Source organism: Citrus clementina, unplaced genomic scaffold (genome assembly GCF_000493195.1).
Source record: "Citrus clementina cultivar Clemenules unplaced genomic scaffold, Citrus_clementina_v1.0 scaffold_2, whole genome shotgun sequence".
NCBI classification, from domain to species: Eukaryota; Viridiplantae; Streptophyta; class Magnoliopsida; order Sapindales; family Rutaceae; genus Citrus; species Citrus x clementina.
In genome coordinates, this window is record NW_006262688.1 from 12,535,437 (window position 1) to 12,561,333 (window position 25,897).

At 32.2% G+C, this 25,897-nt stretch overlaps 3 protein-coding genes across 3 annotated transcripts; 2 read left to right on the forward strand and 1 right to left on the reverse strand.

Annotated features, from left to right (window-relative positions):
* The first annotated feature begins 9,022 nt into the window (after positions 1 to 9,022).
* LOC112100891 (cytochrome P450 714C2-like) lies at positions 9,023 to 9,638 on the forward strand. The gene is made up of 2 exons (XM_024190758.1): positions 9,023 to 9,258; positions 9,344 to 9,638. The coding sequence occupies exons 1-2, from the start codon at positions 9,023 to 9,025 to the stop codon at positions 9,636 to 9,638; spliced, it is 531 nt and encodes a 176-aa protein (XP_024046526.1).
* Positions 9,639 to 10,602: 964 nt separating this feature from the next.
* On the forward strand, positions 10,603 to 13,664 carry LOC18052758. The gene is made up of 11 exons (XM_006446915.2): positions 10,603 to 10,801; positions 11,202 to 11,276; positions 11,356 to 11,417; positions 11,509 to 11,644; positions 11,746 to 11,842; positions 11,923 to 11,989; positions 12,449 to 12,547; positions 12,707 to 12,796; positions 12,895 to 13,049; positions 13,174 to 13,275; positions 13,434 to 13,664. Exons 1-11 carry the CDS (start codon positions 10,603 to 10,605, stop codon positions 13,612 to 13,614), a joined length of 1,263 nt encoding a protein of 420 aa, XP_006446978.1. The 3' UTR covers positions 13,615 to 13,664.
* A 378-nt stretch (positions 13,665 to 14,042) lies between these two features.
* LOC18052759 (CASP-like protein 1F2) lies at positions 14,043 to 15,233 on the reverse strand. The gene is made up of 3 exons (XM_006446916.2): positions 14,822 to 15,233; positions 14,608 to 14,728; positions 14,043 to 14,515 (listed from the first exon to the last, which is right to left on the reverse strand). Exons 1-3 carry the CDS (start codon positions 15,025 to 15,027, stop codon positions 14,291 to 14,293), a joined length of 552 nt encoding a protein of 183 aa, XP_006446979.1. The 5' UTR covers positions 15,028 to 15,233; the 3' UTR covers positions 14,043 to 14,290.
* Positions 15,234 to 25,897: the final 10,664 nt, after the last annotated feature.

Consider the following 25,897-nt stretch of genomic DNA (forward strand, 5'->3'; position numbering starts at 1 on the left):
GAAGAACATTCTAAAGAATAGCATCAGCTTTAATTATATTAAGAACCTCGAGGGGCGCCAGAATATTTCTGTAAACTTGAAGTGTAACTTGAGCGTCACACTACATGATATTGGTGATGCGCACTGGCATTACTCCACACATTTTAGACCTACACACACATGCATGGAACATACCCTTGATGGCTAGCAATCTCTTAAAAGTGCGCGCTGATGTGAAAGTAATGCAACACAAAAAAAATATTTGCCAGGTAAAGGTGGTCTAAATAACTATTTTATCAAGATATAAAGTTTTGATCAATGGTCTAAATCAAGTAATTGCCAATTGGACTATATTAGAAGATGCATGGCTAGGTTTAAATGCCTTGAACTTAAAGATTGCTAAAGCTTCTTCTACTAAAAGTTGTGCAGCCGGTAGGGAAAGATTATCAATGTTTCTTTGATTGTAAAGCTTCTAGATATAGAAGAATTTCGATGGCAGAGCCAGAAATCGAGTGTATCGGGATGATTTTTGAAGATAATTAATAAATACAAATGTTATATCCTCTAATATATATTTTCAAGACAATTACATAGGGAGTAGAATTATTGGCACCTCTCCAAATACCTCTTAAAACCCCTTTAATTATTTTACAATTTTAATATTTATTAAAATTATATAATTAGATAATTTCTAATTAAACCTCCACTCAAAAGTCAAATAATTGTTTCCCTTGTAAAATCTAACATTTTAGAAATTAAAAAGGTTATTTTTCCTCTAATTTTCTAATATTTTTTTCCTTTAATTCAAAAAGAATTTACCATCAATAGCTACAATAGAGAGAATGAAAATCTATTATTATTATTTTTAAATGTAAGAGACCCCATTGTTGAAATGAGGTTTAATAATAAAAATTAAATAATGAGGTTTACACAATAAGTTTTAATTAAGGGTATTTTTGTTATTGATGGAGGTGGGGGTGTTAAAAAAATTATATACTTTTTAAAAACATTTTAATGGGGTTAATTAAGAAAAGGGGTGTTAAGAGATATTTAGAGGGGTGCCAATAGCCCCACTCTTACATAGGTGCAATTTGGGCTTTTAGAATTTGAAGGGTAAAGGGAGAGGTCACTGAGAGCTACAGGGCAAGATTTAAAAGTATAGAATATTATTTGACCAATTTTTTTAAGAGTGGGATTATTTGAGTCTATTAATTTTCTCTCTGCACCCTTTTTTCTTTTAAGAATTTTATTGTCTAAATAAATTTTGAAAAAAATTACTTTATTAACTTTTTCTTCTCTTTCTCTTCTCAATTTCCTAAATTCTTATTAATTTATTCAGATATATCTTTTAACTACAAATAATTAATATCATCAACTAAGAGGCTCAAAACCGACCATTTAAAAATGAACATTAACAATCATGAAAGTTAATGAATATTAAGAAATTAATTTTTACAAAACAAAAAAGCTAATAAATATATATATATATATATATTATCTATTGAATGCATGAAATATAAATCATAATATACTAAGAAGAGTAATGATACAGCTACAAACCCTTATACAAACTTATTTTGTACAAATTGACGTCGTATTAATTCATTGGTTGAATGAAAATATAAATTAATAAAAACAAATCATGTGGGCCAAGTGATATTTAATTCAACCAATCTTATCATGCCACATCAGTTTGTACAAAATAAGTTTGTACAAGAGTTTGTGGCTGTATCATTACTCTACTAAGAAAGACTAAAATAACGAAATAAAAAAAGAATGAAATTGAGTATTTAGTTTACAAAATTTGAGAGTGGAGAGAGTATGTAATCGTAAGATAAAAAGAAAAAGTGATCAGTGAACGATAATTTTGAGATTTTAAAATTTAAATTTTTAATAATGAATTTATTTTTTAAAACGGGGGTAGAGAGAAACTTGGTGGGTTCAAATAACTCCACTTTTTCTTTGATTAAGCTCACTTGCCACATATTACCTTTGTCCCCAGCTCTTGTAGTCTACATTTACTCAAGTTTTTTAAGGATTTTGTAATATATGTGTGTGTGTGTAGTATTGATATGGTCCAAAATTTAGATCTTATTAATTTAATAGCTTTTCTACTCATTGTACTATTAAATTATATGATTTAATAATTTTTTCAGTCTTTAACAAATTGAGGATCATGGATTGGAATAAATAGATTCAAGATCCTAGATTGGAATTATACACAGAGAGTGTTGATTTAGTGTAGAATCTTGAACTTTATTAAAGCTTAGGAACGCTATTAAACCATATAGTATAATTGCTTTCTCGGACTTTAACAAGTTAAGGATCTTTCATTAGAATATATAGAGTTTTCAATTAAAGATTCCCAACCATATTAAAGTTAAGGATAACCAAATAAGATAGAAGACAAAACAATATAAATTTTAACACACTACATGACAAAATACATTATATTAGAGTTTGTATTTTTTGTCTTTTAACATATCCCTGGATATATTTAAAGATCCTTAAATGGAACATATATCTATATGTGTGAGTGTGTGTCAATCATGTATGCATGATTATTGTCTAGAATTTACAGATAGATACCGAGTTCACCCTAGAAATTTGGTTCCCAAATCGTCAAGAATGGATAGCGAATTCCTTCTCTCTTATCCAAGTGCTTGATGCTTGTTCCGACGAACAACAAATTCCATTGCTGACCGCGCGAGTCCAATTGCAACGTCTTATAGTTCGAAATTCTTCTCTAAAACTAGTTTACCCAAGTTTTAAAAGATTTTGCAATAAACATAATTATTTTATGTGAACTTTTAGGACTAGCTCGACTAGTCGTGAACGGCACTTTGTGCTCAGAGTAATAAGTTTGAATAATAATAAGGGATGAATATTAGTGTTTAGTAATTCAAATTTCTCATCCTCGTCAAAACCTTTTACTTTTTCTTAAAAAGAAATTATTATTTTACAGTAATAACGAAATATTCGTATAACAATTTTACGAACCATCCGAGTTCAATTCTCCCATGGTCATGTGGCGTCAAATTTTTCTCAAAATTATGTCTAAGCATAGTCCATTGCTTAGAACTTCGGAGCACATTAACGTTGATCTCAATCTTCTAAACAAAAACTGATGAACATAAAATAAAATAATTAAACCAAAACGAGGATCAAGATGGTCACTGATTGACTTAGCTGTAAAATAAAAATATAATTTACTGGTTGACAGTTAGCAAAATAATTTGGCTAGTTGGAGACTGGGCAGATTTTAATTTAGTATCATGCATGATATGAATGAACCAGCCTGTAATCTGTGCGTGATAACATGATGGTACCTGGGAAGCTGGTTAATCGATTTTCCTGCTAACATATTTTGGATCAGATTTATGATGAAGCCGCGTGGGGCGAAGGCAGATCCATAGACAGCTACTGGATTTTCCTTTTTTAATATGTCATTAAGGTTGTCTGTCAACTTCTGCTAATTAATTTATACTTTAGATTTCATTAGCAAATGCAAACATACAACCGTTTATTTAGGTATTTTCACGTGCGCTTAATTTTGTTGATACTTTCATTTTTTGCCCCCCAACTAAAATACTTCTGTGGTTAGGGATCTGACTATTAAAACTGTATATTTTAGCAATGGTAATATATTATATGGGGGAAACCTGTGGTGCAACTGTGGTACCGTGCTATAGTTGCACCGTAGCCTAATCCTATTATATGACAATCTTGGTGCTTATTATTATTATTATCGTTATATTATTATTATTATTATTTGTACATAGATAGTTATGGATCTGTCGTACATCAAACCTTAGAGCATCACAAAAAGATTTCTCAAATGAGGTTTTACTTATCATTTGAAAAGCCTTATAAGTATAGAAAAGTTCTAAAACACTCTTCAAATGAAATCCTTCAAATAAGATTGTTCTTCTCTTTCTTCGATACTAAAGAGAGAGAAACACAATCTCATTTGAAGAATCTCATTTAGAGAGTCTTTTGGAGCCTTCAATTTAGTATTATATTATTTTTTTATCTTTTAATTTTTGAAGGGAGAGATGTGTTATTATTTTGGTAGAGACAAATGTTTGATCGAAATAATATGAACTTATTTTTATTTGAATAGTCTTTTGAGAGATTACTAATTTTTTTCATTCTTCTATTTGTCAAATAGGTAGGCGAATATGTATTTGAAGAGTTAAACTAGAAGAATCTTTAGGTGGTACTCTTAGATAGCTATATTTTGGCCTCAAATGAGATGTATCGAAATTACGCTTGATTGTTCTATTATTGCTCAGTTCCAATATTTAAGTCCAAAACTAGATAAATTGAAGGATTCGAATTTAGTACATAGTTTATTTGTGCTCAAATCTTAATAATCTTCTGCTATACATGCATGTATTGCAATATATGGCTAAGATTTAATTAGTTTTATATTCTTATCCAATAACTGCCCATTGTATTTTATATTTTTATATGATAATTACCAATTATTACATTCTTATTTAATAAGTAGTAATTGTATATTTCTAAAAGGTTAACAAAAAGGTAAGTTCAATAGTAAATCTAAATTCATTTTGAAAGATTAGTTCATTCTATGATTTCTCAGTTCTAATATTTACGTGTAAAACTAGTAGTTCTAATATTTACCTGTAAAACTAGTTAAATTAAAGGATTTGGCACGTGCGCTGTGTAGAAAAAGAAGTACTCTACCATCTAAATAGTAAATAGTAAGTGATATGTCAATCTCACCTACTTGTACTTTAACAAAGAATAGCTTCATTTTATTATTTATGACAAAAATAAAAGGCTAATTATTGATTAATCTCATGTGCAACAATACAAAGTTTGGTAAGTTGTGAATGCGCTTTAAATTCAAGTAAGAATAGAGGATAAGAATTGGCGTTCAATGACTAAAGTTTCTCATCTTCATTTGAACTCATAAAAATTATTATGAGTAACGATAAGGATGATTACTAATCTCATCAAAAATAAATTTTTTATGATTACGAATCTCATAGAAGTAGATTTTTAGCCCTAAAAATGTAATAGATTACACTAAGAAAGGCTAATTAATTCATTTCGTAAAATATAGGGGGGGAAAATGTCTAAGGAACACCCTATTAATGTTCTCTTATTTTTTTCTCTTAATCCTCTTACCCCGAAAACTAGCATAAACAAAATGTATATTATTTTATTTGGTCTTTACTCTTAAATCCGTGTCCTGCAATTCTAGGAGCGCTCGACATATATGTAATGCATACTTTGTATGTGGTCGATTTCAATGGCTAATAAATATCAGTTGTAAATTTGAAGAGTTAAATCAATTTGGCAAGTCAAAGGTTGAGATTTCATATTTTCGTAAGTAGCAATCGTAAATAGAGCCACCAAATCAGATTTCACCAGTTGTCAACCAAACCAACAACTCGGCCTAGTAGAAAATGGTCCCATGCACCTGCTCCTCTCAATAGGAGAAAAATTACTGCATTTAAACTCGGAAAATTTATAAAAATTGCCATAAAATTTTAGTGTTTTTCAATTTTAACCCTTTAAGTTTTTTCTATCATAACTAGCCAAACACTCTATTTTTGGACTACATTACCCTCATCACTTTCATCAAATTTACAAAGGAATGCCACTTTTCCCTTTTCAATTCCAGCACACTAAACCTTAACTCAATAACTTAACAAACTCTATCACTCAACAAACTCCATCACTCTCAATAAATTAACAAATTCCATCAAAAAAGTATTGCATAATTGAAGATATGATTATCAATTGGAGAGCTTCTTAAGGTTAGTTTATACTATTACCATAACCTAAACTTTTAATCTATTGATTTTATCATTTGAGTTCGAAATTAAAGTGAGTTTTTTTTTCAAAAGTTGTTATTTTTCATTAATAAAATAATGTGACTTGTTAAAGTAGTTAGTTTGAGTTAAGAAATGAAGATAAATCATTGAAACTCCTGAAAAATCGAGTAAAATAAAAGCCCAAAACAAATGAGATAGGCGCCTGTCTCACTTAAAACCAGCTGATTTATGTGAAACAAGCACCTGTCCCACTTGTCTGTCTCACCAAAATATGTGCGACAGGCAGTGGGACAGGCGTCTGTCGCACGTAAACCCACTGGTTTTATGTGAGACAGGAGCTTATCCCACTGCCTGTCTCACTTGTTCCCACTGGTTTTATGTGAGACATGCAACTGTCCCACTGTCTGTCTCACTAAATTTCAGCTATTTTTCGAAAGTCATAACTTGCGCTACATGTGTCCGTTTTAGGCGTATAATATATCGTTTCGAAGCTTACGATGAGACGAATCAAATCCAAAATCATATACTTCATTTAGTCCATATAAATGTACTACATATTCACTGTACTAGGTTTTGTAGCGTGTAATCTTATATCTCTTTTTTTTTTTTGTAAATTTTAGGTTTTATGGATTCCGTTGTACTTCAGTTATATTACGATAGTTGGTGGGAGACGTTAGCAGATGGCCATACGGAGAACGTGAATGCCAAGAATACAACATTTTTAGTATAGAAAGATTGTACGTTTGAGCAATTTCTGGTAAGGGTGTATGAAGTTTTACAGATAAATCTTAATGAATATAGTTATTCCATCCCCTATAGATTTGAAAAAAAAAAGTCAATATAAATTAATTCATCAAGTATTGCCATATCTTATTGCATGTATAAAATAGTTATGTGTGTTTGTTACGCATATTCAAAGACCAAAGAAATAGAAATATCTATAATTTCATGGCTCTATGGATTAAGCTGAAAATTGGGCTTAAAAAAATAGTCGAATCAACTTAACGTGAAATTGACTGCGGATTTAGCCTGAAAATTTGCTTGAAAAAAAAAAAACAAAGGAATCAACATGACTACGGATTAGGCCTTAAATTTGGCTTTGAGAGACAGAAGAGTCAGCATAACATAAAATTGAAACTTAAGCAAAGGTCAGGCTGAAATGAAATGAAACTGGCTTCAAGCACGATTGTGAATTTCATTCTTTATTCAAAACCTCTTCCAGTAAGCAAACTTCATTCTTTATTTAAAATTAATATCCTTATGTAATTCACAGTATGAGATGTTGATACACAATCGGCTTATAATCAACTTAGGAACACTCATAATACAAGTTTTCTCAATGAAAAAAACATATGATATTAAGTTTATTCAAATATTATTAGTAAAGAAGCGATCAATCTTGATCACTTTGCAACATTTGAACTCATTCTGCAGATTCGTTTGTACAAACAGATATAAATAGATACAAATTTGCCTCTTCTAAAGGGCATAGATTATCGATAAATAGAAAATGGAAAGAGACAAAAAGAAAAAAAACAGCAAAGGAGAAAAACAAAAATCATTCTTCAGCGGACCAAAGGCTGTGACTTTACTTGTCACCAAGCACCCTTTTTCTTAAATTTCAGTCTTGTTGGTGTACGATCCACAGGCTGAAGCTCAACCACCTTTACTCTCCGAAAATTTAGCTTTTGGCCTAGAGACTGCTCATCTTTCAAAGTCCTTGTTCCATCCTTTCTACGCCTATTCTTGCACTCCATTTCCAAATCCGATATTTGGTTTTCGGCATCAATTTCAATAACTACAGAAGATGTTTTATTATGTGCAGACACTGATGCCAATGAAGATGAATATGAATGAGCAATATGGATTCCAGGTTGAGTAGCACTCAAGCTATTATTCTTAGGAGATGGAGGTCAGGATACGTGTGATTGAGTGGAAGGAGTTCTATTTTCAGTACATGTAGAGTTTTTATTTTCAGGGAATGGGGGTAGTTCAGCCAGATGCGCGCGGTAGGCGCATCCCGCGTGCGCTAGGCCGCGCTTGTCGTACGCGAGATGCGCGCGTTTCGCGTGCGACAAGTGAGGCCTCGCGTGCGCGTTTTGTGTGCGACAAGTGAGGCCTCGCGTGTGCGTTTTGCGTGCAACAGGCCAGGCCTCGCGCGAGCGGAATGCGCCTGCCGCGTGCGTTTCGCGTAAACCATAGCCTTCCCTTCCCTTTCTCTTCCCTTCCCTTTCCCACATGCATCTCACCCACCATTAAACACCAACAACAGCCCAAATACTCAATCCATCACCAATGCAACAAACACAACACAACAACAACAAAAAAAAAAACACAATAATGTTGGGTTTTCAATAACTCACCTAGGGTTTCCAATTTTTGTCTTTGATTTTGGAGATTTCTGAAGATTTTCAACGTGATTTAGCTTGTTTCAGCCGCCGACAACTTCCTCCGCTGCCAATCTATGCCGCTGACGATGTATACGGGATTCCAATGATGAGATTTTGGTGAGAGGGGGAGGAGTTAGGCTTGAGAGAAACGTGAGACTGATGAGGGTAATTTTGTCCTCAATTTTGGAATTTGGCTAATGTTGATAGAAAAAATGTTGGGGGGTTAAAGTTGAAAAAGCCTAAATTTTGTGGTCATTGTTGCAAATTTCCCTTTAAACTCTAAACCGCGTTTGGACATTTTAAAAGAGTGCTTAACAATTGGACTCGCCATCAAAGTGCTTGGGAAATTTACACTAATAACCATAAAAATTTTGACTTTTTCCTTCTTAACCCCCCAAACAAACTTCTATCAACATTAGCCATAAAAAAACCTTTGAGACCAAAATACCCCTCTCTCTCATCTCTCCCCCAACAATCTTTCTTTCTCCCATCTCTCCCAAACCGAAGAACCAAGCTTTGCAAACAATCTCAGTTGGTTTATTCTAGTTACACTCCATTTTTTTTTACTCAACAACCTTCTCCAGTATCTCCTGGTCCCAATCCTCCATTGTTTCTCCATCACGCTTATCACTGTAAATATCTATCTTTGCACCCTTTCTCTGAATATTCAAATCATGCAAGAACTTGCATTTGAAACCCTTCTGACTTATTGCTCCGGAGTTCTTTCCCCACAAGGTTAAGGTACTTGTTATACAAATTTAATGCAAGCTAGTTTGGCACTTTGGCATTCACAAATGGCCAAATAATATAAGTTGAATTGTATTATAGGGCATGATTGGACTAATGGAAGAATGTACCATGTCAATGATTAGTAAATGGGAGAGCCTGTTAACAGAAAGCAAAGGAGGAGTTCTGGACTTGTTAATTGATCAAGATTTGAGAAGCCTTTCGGCAGATATCATCTCTAGAGCTTGTTTTGGTAGCTCTTATGCCCAAGGAAAAAGTATTTTTGTAAAGTTGAGGGCCATGCAAGAGGTCATGTCCAAACCCAGTTTACTTTTCGGACTTCCCAACATCAGGTAAACATTTATAGTAGTTTTTCTAACTGACTTTTGCTCTTTTTAAAATGCGAATTTAAAAGGAATTTATAATCTGCTTGTGCAGATGGCTTCCTACAAAAAGTAACAGAGAAATACGGAGGTTGAAGAAAGAGGTGGAGGATTTGATACTCAAAGTGGTCAAAGATCGTCAAGAAGAGAGTCTGAAGGATGGCAAAAATTCCAAGGACTTACTACAAATGATACTTGAAAGTGCTGATGCCGATAATGAATTGCACCAGCATATACGGACAATAACTAGAGGTGCTGAGATTTTGTCCATGGTATCCAGTCAGCTCAAGGATAAGCAGCAGGAGCATGAAAAGTTTCTGCAGTTTCTAGCTTTGTCCAAGCGGCATTAAGCGGATTTATGGTGTCCAAAATTGCCTGTCGCACTAAGCTTCGTGCGACAGGCAACCTGTCGCACCAAGCTTCGTGCGACAGGCGCCTGTCGCTCTAAGTTTTGGTGCGACATGCAATCTGTCGCACCAAGCTTCGTGCGACAGGCAGTCTGTCGTCAGATTCACTCACGACTCGCAGTTCCGAAACTCTCGATCAAGTTCAGAAGGGTAATTTGGAGAGAAAAGCGTGTATTTGGCTAATGTTGATAGAAAAAAATTGAGAGGATTAATTGTGAAAATAACAAAAATTTTATGATTATTTTTGTAAATTTCCCAAAGTGCTTAGTGAAAGTATCTTAATCCATGCGGAGTGACAGTTGGGTTAAGTAAAGTAACAAAGTCTAATGGGAAATTTAAAAGAGTCTCCTTTAACAACGCGAAGACTCCGACGTTTTCGCCATGTGAGGCTTGTCTTGGTCACTGAGCTTCTTCCTATTGAAAGATTCTCTCTCTTCTCTTCAACTGCAAATGTATATCAGCTACATATATATAAATATGCATCCCCTGGAAGTTTCTTCTTCAATTCTCACTCTCAACTCTCTCTCTCTCTCTTCTCTTTTTGTCAGTAAGTCACTTCATCAAGATCCTCCTGCTCTTTGTATTTTCTTTACATGTCTTAAGCTTAATCATTTTCTTTATTCAATTCACGACAACCCACCTGCATATTTTCACCTGTCAACTTGAGATAATTTCTTTTTCCATTTTTCCTTTTTTAAAAAAATTAAATTAAATTTTTGTCTATATTATTTTCTTTGGCGCAACTGTATCATGGCCTATTGGTCTCATTTATGCATGCCCATATATTTCTTTTAATCTTCTTTCTGGCTTTCTTTGACATTTATATTTGATGAAGAGTAAATGAGATGATCAATGATTTGACTTTTGAGTAGGATGCTATGCTTGATAGGAGTCCCCAGAAGAAGAAATGGGGTGCACTTCTTCAGTATACGCATTGGGGAGAAAGAAAAAGGTGACCATACCAGAAGTTGTTGTGTATGTTCCCGCTATTAGAATCCCGTTACAATCTGATCTTCCAAGGGCACTTAAAGGTGTAATTCCGAAGGAGCTTGTTGATAGGTTGACTTGTTTGAGGAATCAGATTGTGTTGGTGGCTGAGGATACTGGTATGCTTTCACTATTCTGTAGTTTCTTTTATTGTTTTGTTTGGTTGCTGAGAAAATGCCGGGGAACCATTTGCTTTTGTAATTCTGAATTATCTTGGAATTTATGTTGTTTGGGGCCCAAGTAATAAGGCGGTCTATTTTGGTTTGTGATGGAAAACAAGTTTGAAGAATCAGGATAAAATCTGGGATCATTTTATTTTCAGATTTCAGGGCAATCAAGTGGATTATTTCTGATGTTCTGTTCCCTTGTTTACCCCCCCAAAAAAAAATGATATCCAAAATGCAAATTAAACAGGCCAATATGAAAAAAAAAAATGTTACATTGTTCAGAAATCAAATTCAATGGTTTTCAATTTTAGTCTATAATTTTTCTATTAATTAGAAATTTTGATTCTTGCAGATGGATCTGCTATTACTGAACTACGGCGGGCACTAGAGGAGTATTTGACTCTCTTAATTGGGCTCACCAAGAAAGGTATTCACGAACTAGTGTCTTCTTACTCTATATAACTTTATCTATCTTTCTGTAGTAAATGATCTGCGTATAATTCCAGAAAATGGCCTTGAGGATTTGGTAGAGTTCAAGTGGAAAAATCTAGGCGATTATGGGAAACAAGTAAGATATAGTACATAAGCCTTTTTTCAGGTTTTCTGTGTTATTTTTCCGTATATTAGCAGTCTAATCGTTTATCCTAAACTATTCGCAGGAAGCTTTTGTGGCAAACTCCTGGTTTGAATTACTTTCTGTTGTTCACATGATGGCTATGCTGACACTATCAGACGCCAACTCCTTGATGATCCCCAAGGACTTCTCTGGCTTGGCTGTGCGGGTTCTATCTTCAGGTTTATAATTTTATCCACAAAACTTTTTATGCCTCTCCTTGAATTATAACATTGATAGACATCTTAACTGATGAATCGTCATTTCTAATCTTTGTAATCAGATTGTAAGCGAGAAGCTGTTGATTTACTGCTGAAGGCATCGGGGTACTTGGAATTTTGTATCAAGAATATAATAGTTCACATACCGCCCGATATCAAGTATGTCGACAAAGATAAAGCCGAAGTTCTTATAAAACCTTGGAATCAAAATTCATCATTAAAATCATATGTGATTTCAGGATTATGTTGCCAAAAGATTTGCAAGATGGTGTATTGGAAGCTATTTCCATTCAAGCATTAGGCCAGGTATCCATCTTTTGTGTCTCTGGAATAAGTTGAAATCTCAATTTTATTACAAACACACATCATGGATGTTATTGAATGAATGATATTCTAACATATGATAGAATAGTACTGCAAATTCTACAATGTCACTTGTATCTAGAATTACGTATCATGTTAGTGGTACATATTTTTTCACCTACATAGCATTAGGTTCTGTGTCTAGAAACCAATACAAAAATGCAGTTGCAAAATCAGGGTTCAATGTTCGTAGAATCAACATAGAACCTACCTACTACATTACCAAAATCTCAAATGGATAAAAACAATCACACAGATCAATCCATATAACCGGTCATTCTTATGCTTTACTGTTGGATACATGCATTTGTGGTGCACAACTAGAGGTCAGTGAGACTTTATGGCGTTTAGCATCTGGATTTTATGAAAATCTATGAAAATTAATCTTCATGAAAATTTCAGGGAACTGAAATTCAGCTTGGCTTAGCGGTTGATTGCCAAAAAGCCACTTTATCAGTCAAGAGGAGATTGGCATGTGAGCTATTGATCTATTACAGTCAGGTGTGCTCTAATTATTTTTTTTTGGATACAAATTACGGAATTTGATGGCTAAGGTGATGCAGTCCATAAACTTGAATTGCCTTTCTTTAAAACCTGTAAAATGAAGCCTGGAAAACTGCTTTTTGTTTCTCACCATCAGCATGGTTCTTCTGTGATCAGGCTTATCAGTGCTTGTCTGGATGTGACATAAATCATGGCCATGGAAAGAAGCATCTCTGGTTCATCAAGTGGAAATTTCTTGAAGCAAAGGTTTTTTGGTGCTATTTTTCCTTTTATTATCACATTCTCTTGCTGCAATCAGTTAATTTTATGTGTCACATTCTAACTACTCTGGAAGCTGTCATCAGGCTGCAGCTTACTATTACCATGGTCTTATCCTAGACAAGGGTAATGAACCATCTTGTCATGTTAGTGCTGTTTGTTGTTTCCTTGCTGCTGAAGAGATTCTAGCAGAGAGCAAAAAGGCCTGCTTAACCTTTAGTCTAGCGCCTCCTACAACTAGGTTGGTTCCTATTTTGGTTATATCTGATGCATAAAAAGTTTTGGACAATGTTGTCTTATTATTCTTGAAGTTTCTGTGTCCTCAACATTGGCTCAATTGTTTATTAATCTTTCACCCTTGGAAGATCTCCTCCACTCTGGGGTGCTATGAAGCATTTACATCAGAAAATTCCTGAAGTTGCATCAAGGAAGTCTCAGATGTATGGTTACCTCTTAGAAGAAGAGAAGTAAGGGATCTTTTGTTTGTTTGTTTGTTCCCCCCCCCCCCCCCCCTCTCTCTCTCTCAGCAATTTAGTTGATAATAGTCCTTCTACTGAATAAAATCTAGCCCATAAACTGAGAATGCAGCTTTTTATGTAATTTTGCTTCATTGCTGTCGATGTAGGGCTCTTCAAGCTTTGCCAGAACTACCAAATTTCCAACTGTCACTAAGACCAGACAACTATGAGTTGCCTGAGATAGATCAAGCTTGGAATACAGAAAAGTGGGAAATCGAGAGCCAGACACTGAAAGAGCACCTAAAAGATTGTGAAAACAACACTAGATCTGATACTGAAAGCGAATGACATACATGTAAAACTTTTCTTTTTCGTATCTGTAGTTGAATTGGCATACACACTTTGTTGTTCAAGCTAATATATCAATACCGGTTATAGCAATAAGCCACTATGTTGAATTTCTGGATCTTGCTTACCCCTAAGCCTTTGTTAATGTTAAAAAAGTTTATTTCATATATATTATTGCTATTTGGCATTGTCAATAATAAGAACCCAAGATATCTAATGCAATTCGTATTTATGACTCTTACTGCATTTATGTACCACTACTGCTACACAATTCTGCCATAAATCCCTTGAATTCTATGGACCCACCCAGCTTATTTCTTGTCAGAAATTTCTGCACAATATTTAATGGTTTATTATCACTATTTATGTGTTTCTTGGTCCTAGTAATGTGCATTGATAATTGAACGTTCAAGGTTATCAACTGGCAATATCATTCTACTCGCAGCACTTTTCAAATTGCATCACCTAACTGCCTTAATTGGAAAAGGCTTTAAGGCTCAACACTGACTCTTAAAAGCTTAAGAACTGGTATTAGCTGCAAATTTGCATGAAAAACTTCTAACTGAAACTCAGCAAATTAAAATAGACCAAATAAAACTGCACCATTGTGCTTCTACAGTCTACATCTACATTATGTAATCTATCTTAGTTTCCTTGCTCTTTTCTGATAACTCTCTCATTCGGTGGCTCGAGACAAAAGCTTGTGGGCAGACAAAATTGTGAGCCCCATGTAGCAGAGGAAAGCCAAGTAAGATAACACAAGAGAAATCGTCGATCTATTACAAAATTTGGGGGCAAAGCCACAAACAGGCCCCCACCCCATCTTCAATTCTCCATACTTGCCTACATAACCAATTGCAGACGCCGCCGCGCATCCTGATATCAGCAACACCATTGTCACCTGTGATTCAATTTGCCGTTAATTTATTATGATTGTGTAGAAATTTTCTTTTATAATAAAAGTTACAAGTAAAAAGAAAACAATTTACTTACCATGTCATGCAAAAATAGGAGAAAATATTTCATGTGGGATGCTGAGCGGCTAATAAGGCAAACAAAAATCAGAGAAAGCACTGATAAAATACATGTGACAATGTTGGCACCGAACAAGAACCTGTGGCACAGTTAAATCAGAAAAAAAAAATTTTAAATAACGAAGATAATAATGATTTAGCCCTATAAAAGCATAATTTTTATTAATTGTTACCTCCATGCGGATGAGGAGCTGTAAGTAACCTTCATCTGGACCAAAAAGACAAGGACAGTTTGAGTACCGGTGATCATAAGAGAGACTGCAGCCAATGAGAAAGCAGTGGCTAAAATTCTGAGCGTAATTTGAGCCACGAAGAATCTTTTGTTGGACCAGGGCCAACTTGAAGAAGAATATTTAGCAGCTGCTGTTTCGACTGCCATTAGAGAGACCCTCCTGACCGTTCCAATAATAAAGAAAACTAAAACAACCGCAAGAGCTGAAACTGGGGGCAAAAGGGACGGGGTGGCCAATCGCCAGAATCTTGATAAATAATAGCTAAGGGTTTATGGGCACCTAGCAAACTCCATCAGACGAGAAAATCTGATTTGATTGAGAATCGGATATCTTTCACACCCGGATAAGGAAAAGCAATAATGGCAAAACACAATTTACTCTTTCAAGTTTAATTTGTATTTTTGACTTGATTATAATTATTAATAAATTATTTTGTGCGTTTCTTTTTTTTTTTTTTAAACTATCGGTTGGTAGGTGTCATGTTCTTGATTGGTATATCCTAACGTTGTCCCTCAAAAAAAAAAAAAACTATTGGTGGATGGGGGTCATATTGGTCAGCGCCTTTTTGTATTTATTACTTGACTCAAAGTCTAGCCGTGAATGGAAGAAGTGCAAAACACGACCGTTATTAATCCTTTGACACAAAATTGCAAACAGATATTTTGTTGGCAAACAATAGCATATGGGTTCCTATTTAATATTTTTCGTTTAAAAAAAATAAGAATATAGCTATAAAATAAATAATTAATAAAAAAATTTCGAATTAACCAAAGTACTCTAAAGGGGTGTTTGGTACCCCTCATTACATGGGATTGTATGTTTGGGGCACCAAACTATTGCATTATATAATGCACCCCCATGTTTGGGACACCATGCATTAGGGGTGCATTATATAATGCAATAGTTTGGTGTCCCAAACATACAATCTCATGTAATGAGGGGTACCAAACACTCCTTTAGAATACTTTGGTTAATTTGAAATTTTTTTATCATTTATTTATTTTATGGTTAGTTGCCGCATTAGCTAATTTTTTTTTAAATTTGTAATGATAATAATAATAATAATAATAATAATAATAATAATAAATGAATATAATTTTTTAATTTAATATTATATTATATTATGTTTTAATTTTTATTATTTTAAATATATAACTAAATAATGTATAATTTAATTGTATTATATTAATTAAGATATAAAATTATATTAATTAATCTTAAATAAGTTAATATAACTAGTAATAAATACTTAAATAATATAATATAATATTACATTATTAATTATAGTACAATAATTAAATTAGTTATTTTTAAATAATTTAATATAACTAATAATAAATATTTAAATTTGAATAATATTAATTAATAATTAATAATATAAATAATTATTGGATTATTTAGCTCAATTTATTTTCTTAGTGAATATGTTAAAACACTTGTATCACTTTATTATTCTATAATTATCTTGTAATATGTATACATTTTTATTCTATCATTTTAAGATAATTTTTGAACTAATCTTGAAGATTTAAACTTTTTATTTATGTTGTTAAATTATTTAGAGATTATTTGATTAAATTATTTGCTTCAATCTTTATTTCACAAGTTATATATTTAGAAAATATTGTAAAATACACTTCCAAAAATTTAAGACTATAAGCTTCGGAAGAATTATGACATTTTAATATATTTTTTAATTAAAATGTTAAATTTCTAAAATTTAAGAATTTTATATTTATTTTTTTGAGTACTAATAAATATTATTCTCTAAATATATAATTTAAATTAATCACAAAAAAAATTAGTACAATACAATGCAACACTAAATATAATATAATTAAAAGTTAATATAGTACAATATAATGCCAAACATTGTATAATATTATTATAATACACCCGCATTAAAATAATGCAATACAACATAATACAATACAATGCACAAAATGCACCCTAAGTACATTGTTATTAAGTTTATTATTGATAAGCTTGTTGTTATTGATTAATTCAACAATCACATGAGCTTCAATACTTATTGTTGTTGATAAGCTTATTGTCATTGATTATCATGGGTGGGGGGTTGCTTTAAATTTCCAATGTGGGATTTTAATTTTATATACTTAAGACTTTAGGTCCTTGGCTAATAAGAATTATACGAGGGACTTTACAAAACTAAAATGGTGAAGTCACCATAGCTTATAGCACTCCCCCTTGAATTCGCCACTTTAATTAAATTACTCTCAAGATAAGAAATGGTGTTGGATGTGCTTAATACTGCCTCGTTAAAACATTGCCAGTAAAACCCAGTGAGACAAAATCTAGTCAAATGAAAAAGAGTACAGTGCATATCTATCTAATATAGTTAAAGAAACTCTTATCTTCAAATGTGCTCCCCCTGATGAAATATTCCCTCAAATGTCATGTATCAATTTGAGTCAACGCATGCCAATACTATGGACTAACTTCTGATACGCTGATGTGGGAAAACTTTAGTAAAAAAATCAACAAAATTATCAATACAACATATCTACTTGACATCAAATTATGATGAAATGTAGACAAACTTTGGTGATATATGCGCAGTTCGATCTCTCTTGATGCATCCTCCTCAAATTTGAGCAGCACAAGTAACATTGTCTTCATACATAACTATTGGAACATCCATTGTAGAAGTCAAAATTGTACGTGATCTAAATATGATTGATAATAGACCCCAATCAAACACACTATCTGCTTGCTTCATGTAGCCCAAGGGTCTCTGAGTGATTAGAAGATGTGGCAACATAAGTCCACTTAGTAGATCTTTATGAAATTGTTGTGAAAGTATATATTGTCTATGAATGGGCTTTGTGGGGATTAGAGAGATAGCCTGTGTCTACATAACTGATAAGACTAGGATTCTTTGTTGGCTCATTTGCATATAATACCCTTAAATCCATTGTTTCGCATAGATATCAGAAGATATGTTTGATGTCGTTCTAGGGGCGAAGCCAGAAAAAAATTTCGAGTGGGCTAAATTTTTTTTCTTAATCCAAATATTATCCCAATTGAAAATATAAAGCTTAATGAAAAATTCATTAATATAGTAGAAAATACATCAAATCCAAGAAACAATTCAATTTCAATTAAACACTATTTCAGTTGTGCCTTGCAATACTTTCAAGAATTAAATTCATCTCTTTCAGCGTAGATAACTATACAATCTAATAAAGTCCTTCTCCATTTTATTTTGAAGTGGTGTCTTGATAAGCTTCATAGCTGAAAATACTCGTTTAGTCGTTGCAGTTGAAACAGGAAGAGTTAACACTAAACGAATCAATCTATTTAGCAAGAAGTAAATTTGAGACTTTCTTGACTGATCTAATTTTCGACATAATTCATAAAGTGAAGAAATACATTGAAACTCAACCAGGTGAAGCACATTAATCTAAAAAACATTCTAACTATCTTTTCAAAGCAAGTACCTCAAATTGAATAAAATCTTGATGATAAAATCTCTCTGCAAGATTACAAATATCATCAATATCAAATGATTTGAAAGAATCAATAGGATTTAAAGTAGAGCTTAGAGTAAGAAGTTTCATCGTCTGATCTATAAATTTATTATTTAACTCTATCAACTAAAAATCTATTACAGCATTAACCAAATCAATTCGATAATAATGCTCCACTATAACATAATCTTTCTGCAGACAAGAATGCATCATACCTTTCATATGGCGATCATTCATTTCAGGCACATCAATATGATGACTTTCACAAAATGATATCACATTCTTAGTAAAAGTATCCCAATCATTCTCCCTAAAGCTTTGAAGAAGTAATTTTGTAGTCGATATTAAATGTATAGTATTCAAAATGTCTTGAGATTTCATTTGTAATGTTTGACAAAGTAAATCATTTATCCCTAAAACTTTATTCATCAAATGCAAGATAAAAACAAATTTAAAGGTTGACATTGCATCATACACACCTTTAGCTTCCTCTCGTATGTCATTATTTGATCCATTACAAATCATCTTTTTAAAATACTCATGAACAACACCAAACATACTAATCAACCTACTGATCGAAGTAAAATGAGAGCTCCAGAGAGTTGCTCTAGGTCGTTGTAATGAACAAATTTGATTAGCTCTTATATCAATTTCAAGCTCCCCAGAGGCTATCAAATCAATAATTTTAGCCTCCCTAATAGATTTCAACTCAGAATGACGCTTAGGAGAGGAACCAAAAACATTGACAATGAAATTCAAAGTTGAAAAAAATATCCATACATCAACACATCTTTGGAAACTTTCACTAATGTAAGTTGCAGCCGATGAGTAAAACAATGTACATAATATGCATATGGACAATCTTCTCGAAATAATGTTTGCAATTCATTCCATGCACCTCGCATATTACTAACATCATTATATCCTTGTCCTCGTAAATCTTTAACCAAAAGATTATAACGAGTAAGGACATTGCATATTTCTTTTTTAAGAGTTGATGCACTAATTTCTTTTACATTCAAAACTTCAAAAAACCGTTCATGAACAAATCTATCACAATCAACATATCTCAAAATAATAGCCATTTGTTCTTTTTTAGATTCATCTTGCGCTTCATCAACAAGAATACAAAATTTTACATCTTCAATTTCTTCACGAATCTTTTGCCGCACTTTATTGGCAATGATATTCAAAAGCTCTTTTTGAGAGCTTTTAAATATCGGATGAAATATATTTTGTATTGCCCGGAGCATGTTCCAAGACAACTTTGTTAGGATCAAGCGCTTACCATTGGGCTAAAAGCTTAAGCTGGCCAGTGAAGGCCACTCCCACTTCACTACATACTCAGAGTCCTTCAGAGCATCTCATTTCACACCACTGACTTGGCTACCCCCCCCAGAGGATTTACGCCTCTGCCAGGCTTCGAACCCAAGACCTCCTTCTCTCCTGAGCATTAGTCCCTCAAAATTGCACCATCTCAACCAACAAGCTTAAGCTGATAGAGAAGGCGCAACTTTATTTCCTTATGCCATGGAAGCGCAGAGCCCCACACTAAGCGATGGATGGACATGTGGGACTGCACACACTTGTAATTGTGCCAATGGGCCAGGTAGTTACGCCCTAGGTAACCTTACTACCACCTTAATGGAATTACACAGAAGGATATTACACCCACAAGCGCACAGAAGAATTGTTGGGGCCTTATAACCTCAACAAACTTCAGCAATATCTTTATTCATCCTTACTGAATACTTTATCATTTCAATAAAATTTCTAGGATTAGAGGATTTAATGGACTCACCATGGCCTCTAAAAGCACATGCTTGCTTTGCAAGCCATTTAACAGCTTCTATTGAGGTCTGAAACCAAAATTTTGTAAAATCGGTTGTAATGATTGTCCATTCATGACTCTATTTATATGTTGAGATAGATTCTTTAAACCACCCCACTTTAGCATAGCCTTAGTATTATGTGAATTAAGCCTCCCTTTATGATGCAAAAAAGAACATCTCTCTCCATTATTAATCCTCTTCCAACTCCTAAATCCTTCAATTGTAAACTTAAGATATATATATATATATATATTTTGTCAAAAAGAAAACATGCAAAACAATATACAACATCAATTTCTTTAGAATACTCAAGCCAAGGAAATTGTGCATACCAAGTGTATTGAAATCGACACAATTGTTGCCCAATAAATGAAGGTGGAAACTCTTCTAACTTTGGTTGATATAGACCTATGCTGATATACATTCTCCTAACATCATTTTGTTGATTAACAAGTAATGTCCATATTGGTTTACGTAACTTCGGATCACATTCTAATGAAGCAATATTTTCACTTTGAACTTTTACTTTTTAAGACTTAGACGCGGGTTGCTCATCTAGTTTAGGATCATCAACATCACATGGAACCTCACTTGACAACTGACCATCATATTTTTTCTTAAAAAATGCAAGAAGAATTTTTATAGACTTTAATGATTAATTGTTTGACATTAATTAACACCTGAAAAATAAAGAAGTAAAAACATAAAAGAAATTAAAAAAAAAAGCAATCACCGATAAGTTTAATAAACAAATTAATAAAAGCATAGAACCGTCAGTCCATCACAATAACACATTGACACTATCCAAAAGCCAAACAATAAGTTTAATTGACAAATTAACATTATATATAATATACTGGATTGAATTTATGGTCTTTATTTGACCTAATAATAATTTAATCTTATACAATCAACTTTTCCAATCAAGTATAGTTACGACCCCCATATAGTTCTTATAACTGAGATAATTTATTCTTTACTGTCTTACAGTTTATAAATATATTGTAATTGTAATTGTAAATGAGTAAACAAAAAATAAATTTATTATCTATTCTTACTAAGAAGAAGACAAAGAATTAAAGAAGTCAAGAAAGAGAGCATGAAGAAGCCAAAAGAGAGTGCAAGACGTTCTGGAATCTGGAACCTCGAAAAAGGAAATCCTTTTTTTTTAATTTATTCATATGAATGGGCTGAATGGAAAAGTTGTAAATAATGAAGTGGTACGGTTGTAAATAAAAGTAAAAAACAATGACAATTTTGTAACTGGGCACAATGGTATTTTTGTAAATTTTTTAAAATTTTAGACAGGCTGTAGCCCGCTCTAGCCCACACATGGCCTTGCCACTGTGCCATTCTAATGTTGTCGTGTTGGGGTTGAGCTAAATTTCACCAACAAGTTCACAGAGGATGCAATGTTTGGTCTGGTGCATTAAGCTAGATACAATAAAGCACTAATTGCATTTAGATATGGTACTTCTTGATCAAGTATCTTTTCATCATCCTTTTTAGGGCAGAATGGATCCTTTTTATAATAAAGAAACCGAACAACCATAGGAGTACTTAGTTGATGAGCATTTCCTATATTAAATCGTTTTAAGATTTTCTCAACGTAAGTTGATTGATGGATAAGCACTCCGTTTGTTTTATGTTCAATCTATAAGTTGAGATAATATTTTGTTTTCCCCAAATCATTCATTTTAAATTCTTTTTTTTAATACTCAACAATTTTTAGGAGCTCTTCAGGAGTTTCAATTAAGTAAATGTCATAGCAAAACCTGCTATAATAGCAAAACCTGCTATAATTGCAAATCCAAATTTGGATTTTCTAATGAATATGCATGGGCAAATAAGATTATTTTTATATCATTCTTTAATTAAATATTCATTCAAATGATATACAACATGCATCGAGATTGTTTCAGTTCGCATGAGGACCATTGTTGCTTGATTGAACATAGATTACAATCATTTGATTTAGATGCTTTAGGCATTTTGACTTCTTTAGGGATTTTCATCTAAATATTAGTATCAAGTGACAATATAGATATATAGTCACTATGTCCATGAGACATATGTCAAGTTTTTCTGACACTGCTAATTAAATTAACTAAGAACAAAACGTAATAGTATTCATAACTAAGGAATACATATACAGGATGTATCTAAATTATAGAGAAATATTATAATTCCTATTCATACTTTTCATTTCTCTATGTTTTCTCACAAATACCCATTTGCATCTAACGAGTTTGACATCCTCAAGTATCTGGACTACAAGGACAAAGTCTTTACATTTAGTTAGAGAAGTCAGTTTTATGGAATTGCTTCTATCCATTGAGGTCAATCATGATCATTTACAACATCAATAGCTATTATAAACGCAAATACATCATTGATGATAATTTATTTACGATTCCACACATTTGTGTTTGTAAAATTTATTGACATGGTTTTATGTCCAGCCACTTCAAGGGCTTATGCCTCATCTTCGTCATATACCTTTTCAAGAGGTCTTTCAGGGTGTTTGGTGTCATCAAGGACCAAAATGCCTTTTAAAATATTACCTTAAGTATAGTTAATAGAAATCTCACTATCTCTTGTGTTTAAGGACCATCAATTTATCTAAAATTATTATGCATAAAACATAGGTACATTTATAGCTAAAGTTTTATTTCCAACAAGATCCTGATTTTTTATTCTCCTCTTCTGGGGAGTTTTATAACGGATAACTCATTAGCTATTTATACATTTGATTGTTCAGCAGGAACAATCACTTGGGTTAGTGTATTAGCAGCTGTAATATGTAACTTGGTTCTTTTATTAAACCTACATCTAATAATTGCTTTATAATTTGTTGTAAAAACATTATCCTCTATACTTACTTCGTTTTCACATTGACTAGTAAGAAGATCTAACTGAGATAATGTGGAAAAACTTTTCAGGACAATTCATTCCCTATTTTAAAAAGTTTTAATTCCCTAACGATAGAAAAAAATTATCTCTTCAAAGTGACAATTCACAAAATGTGCGATGAAAAGATAATCCTATAAGGGTTTCAAGATGTCAGCAAATGCAATATTGTGTGTACATAATAAACAAATATGTAATTACCTTGCAGAAACATTATTCAAAACCATAAAGTAAGGAAATGATCTACTAAGTGGATATATTCGTCCACATATATCTCCCTGAATTCTTAGTAGAAATAATAGAAATTTATGATTAAGATTATAAGGGAACCGTTTAACCACAATATTTTTTTTTTTTTGTGAGCAAGTTGTATAAAAAAATCTAATTAGACAATAGATCTGTTGGTTCTTTTAATAGATGTCCATAAGAATTTTTAAAAATTCTATGCATCATTGTAGACCCAGGATGTCCAAGGTGATCATGCCATAACATAAATATATTTAGATCTATACACTTTTGGTTTATCACTGCGTAACTTTCAATCACATTTGTGATTGTGTAATACAATCTTGATAAGAGTTTTTGAGCTTTTCTAATATGCATTTCTTCCCTGAGACATTTTTAGTCATAGATATTTTGTATTATTTTCATATAAAGTCTCAATATAATATCCATTTTGGCGGATATCTTTAAAGCTCAGTAATATTCCTTTAGATTTTGCTAAATATAAAGTATTCTAAATTATTAATTTTATTCCACTTGCTAATAAGAGGATAGCTCTTCCGAAACCTTTTATCTGATCTGCAAGACCAAAAATAGCATTTACTTTTCCTTCAAGTAATTTTATTTTCAAGAATTTTTTTATCTTAAAGAATAATATGTATGGTTGCACTCTAAACCAAGCATACATCTCCAGCTGTCGTTTCCAAAATAAATGATTTATTTCTAGAATGCATGACCTTACATTAAACAAAATTTCATGTTAGGCATCAAGATTAGATAAAAACATTAAATACATCTTATGAAACTATAAAAAAATACAAAAGTTAACATATTAGTAATTTAATAATTATAGCATAATCACGAAAGCTTAATTAATGTGGATATTTCCATCACTAACTATGTGACCATTTTTTCCCTCTATGCCTTCAAAGAAATCTGATTCATCTTGATGAATCAAATTAACAAGAGTTATTGACTAAATTAGTCTTAATTTTTCTTTTTCACTTCTTGGATGTATAGTATAGGTCCACTAAATGTTTGTCCGTATTGCAAGTATGTGACCAATGGCATTTTCTTCCACATCGATAACAATTTTTTTTTGTTATTATATGTAGCATTTTTTTTCTTTCTACACCATTTTCTTTATTATGTCTCTCATAAACATTCCACTTTCGATGCCGTTCATTTCTGTTGTTTCACAATCCTGCATACCTATGGCCACCACAATGGTAGTAACAACAGCCTCTTTTGCCTCCTCGATTATGTCTACTATTAGTATATGTATTTACATTCATTTTTAGGAATGCTTGAGAGTCTGTTGGACATAATTCATGATTTTTCATTAGGAGCTCATATTTTATTCAGCAACTAAAAGAGATGTTATAAACTCAGATCATTTGTTGTATTAATTCTCCTGATAGGATTGTTGCAGGACATGTCTTTTCAAGCATATCTCTATAAGTAGTTTCTACACCACACAATTTTATTTATGATGTGATGTGGAACAGAGCAGAGTTGTAATCAAATGCTCTTTTATAATCTTGTAACATCATATTTAACCACTCATGTTTAGCTTTTGAAAGGAAAATATTCTTGTGGTGGTTAAATGTATCCTTAAAATTATTCTATAATGTTAATATATCTTTCACTGTCAGATATTGAACTTTCAGGCTCTCATATAAATGGTGGCAGAGGAAAATCATAACCTTTGATTTTTCTTGGAAGAATGTTTCATTTCATTTTGTTATAGTGCCTTTCAGGCCCATAGTTTGCAGATGCATTTTTGCATCTAACACCCAAGAAAGGTAGTTTCTTCCAGAAACTTCAAGAGCAAAAATATGTGAATTCATGAGATTTGTCATTTTAAAAAGGACCTTGTTATTAATAAGCAAAGAAAAAAAAAGAAATAAATACCATAAATATAAATTAAGTAAATATAGACAAAAACACAAATTATGAAATATGTACATATTTAATGCATGTATTAAAACTTCAACTTAAAATCATAACTTAGAACTTCAGGTTCTCACCTCCTCATTTGTGTTGTAAAGTTTAAGTTACAACAATAATATTCAACGATAAATATATGCAAGAACAAATTATAATTTATTGCAAATGACTTGATAAGCGGTTAAACCAGTCATATAAGCAAATTAATTAAACAAAATAGGGGTTAAACCAACCATATAAATAAATTAAACAAATCTTATTAACATAATGATAACATATCAATAAAATAATAACAAAATACGTAGTATTATAGAACCAACCATTAAAATTATCATAAATAACAAACAATTAAAATAACAGCATAATAAATTCACAACATAAAAACATAATAATAATAAAGCTTAAAAAAATAAGCATACATAAACATAAGCAGTAGAAATTAAACTATCCACATTAAACCAACTATTGCATTGATAATGTGTTATAAAACAAATAAATGATAAAAAAAATTCAAATTAACTAAAGTACTTTGCATACTTTGTTATTAAGTTTATTATTGATAAGCTTATTGTTATTGATTAATTTATAATTAACATGAGCTTCCATGCATA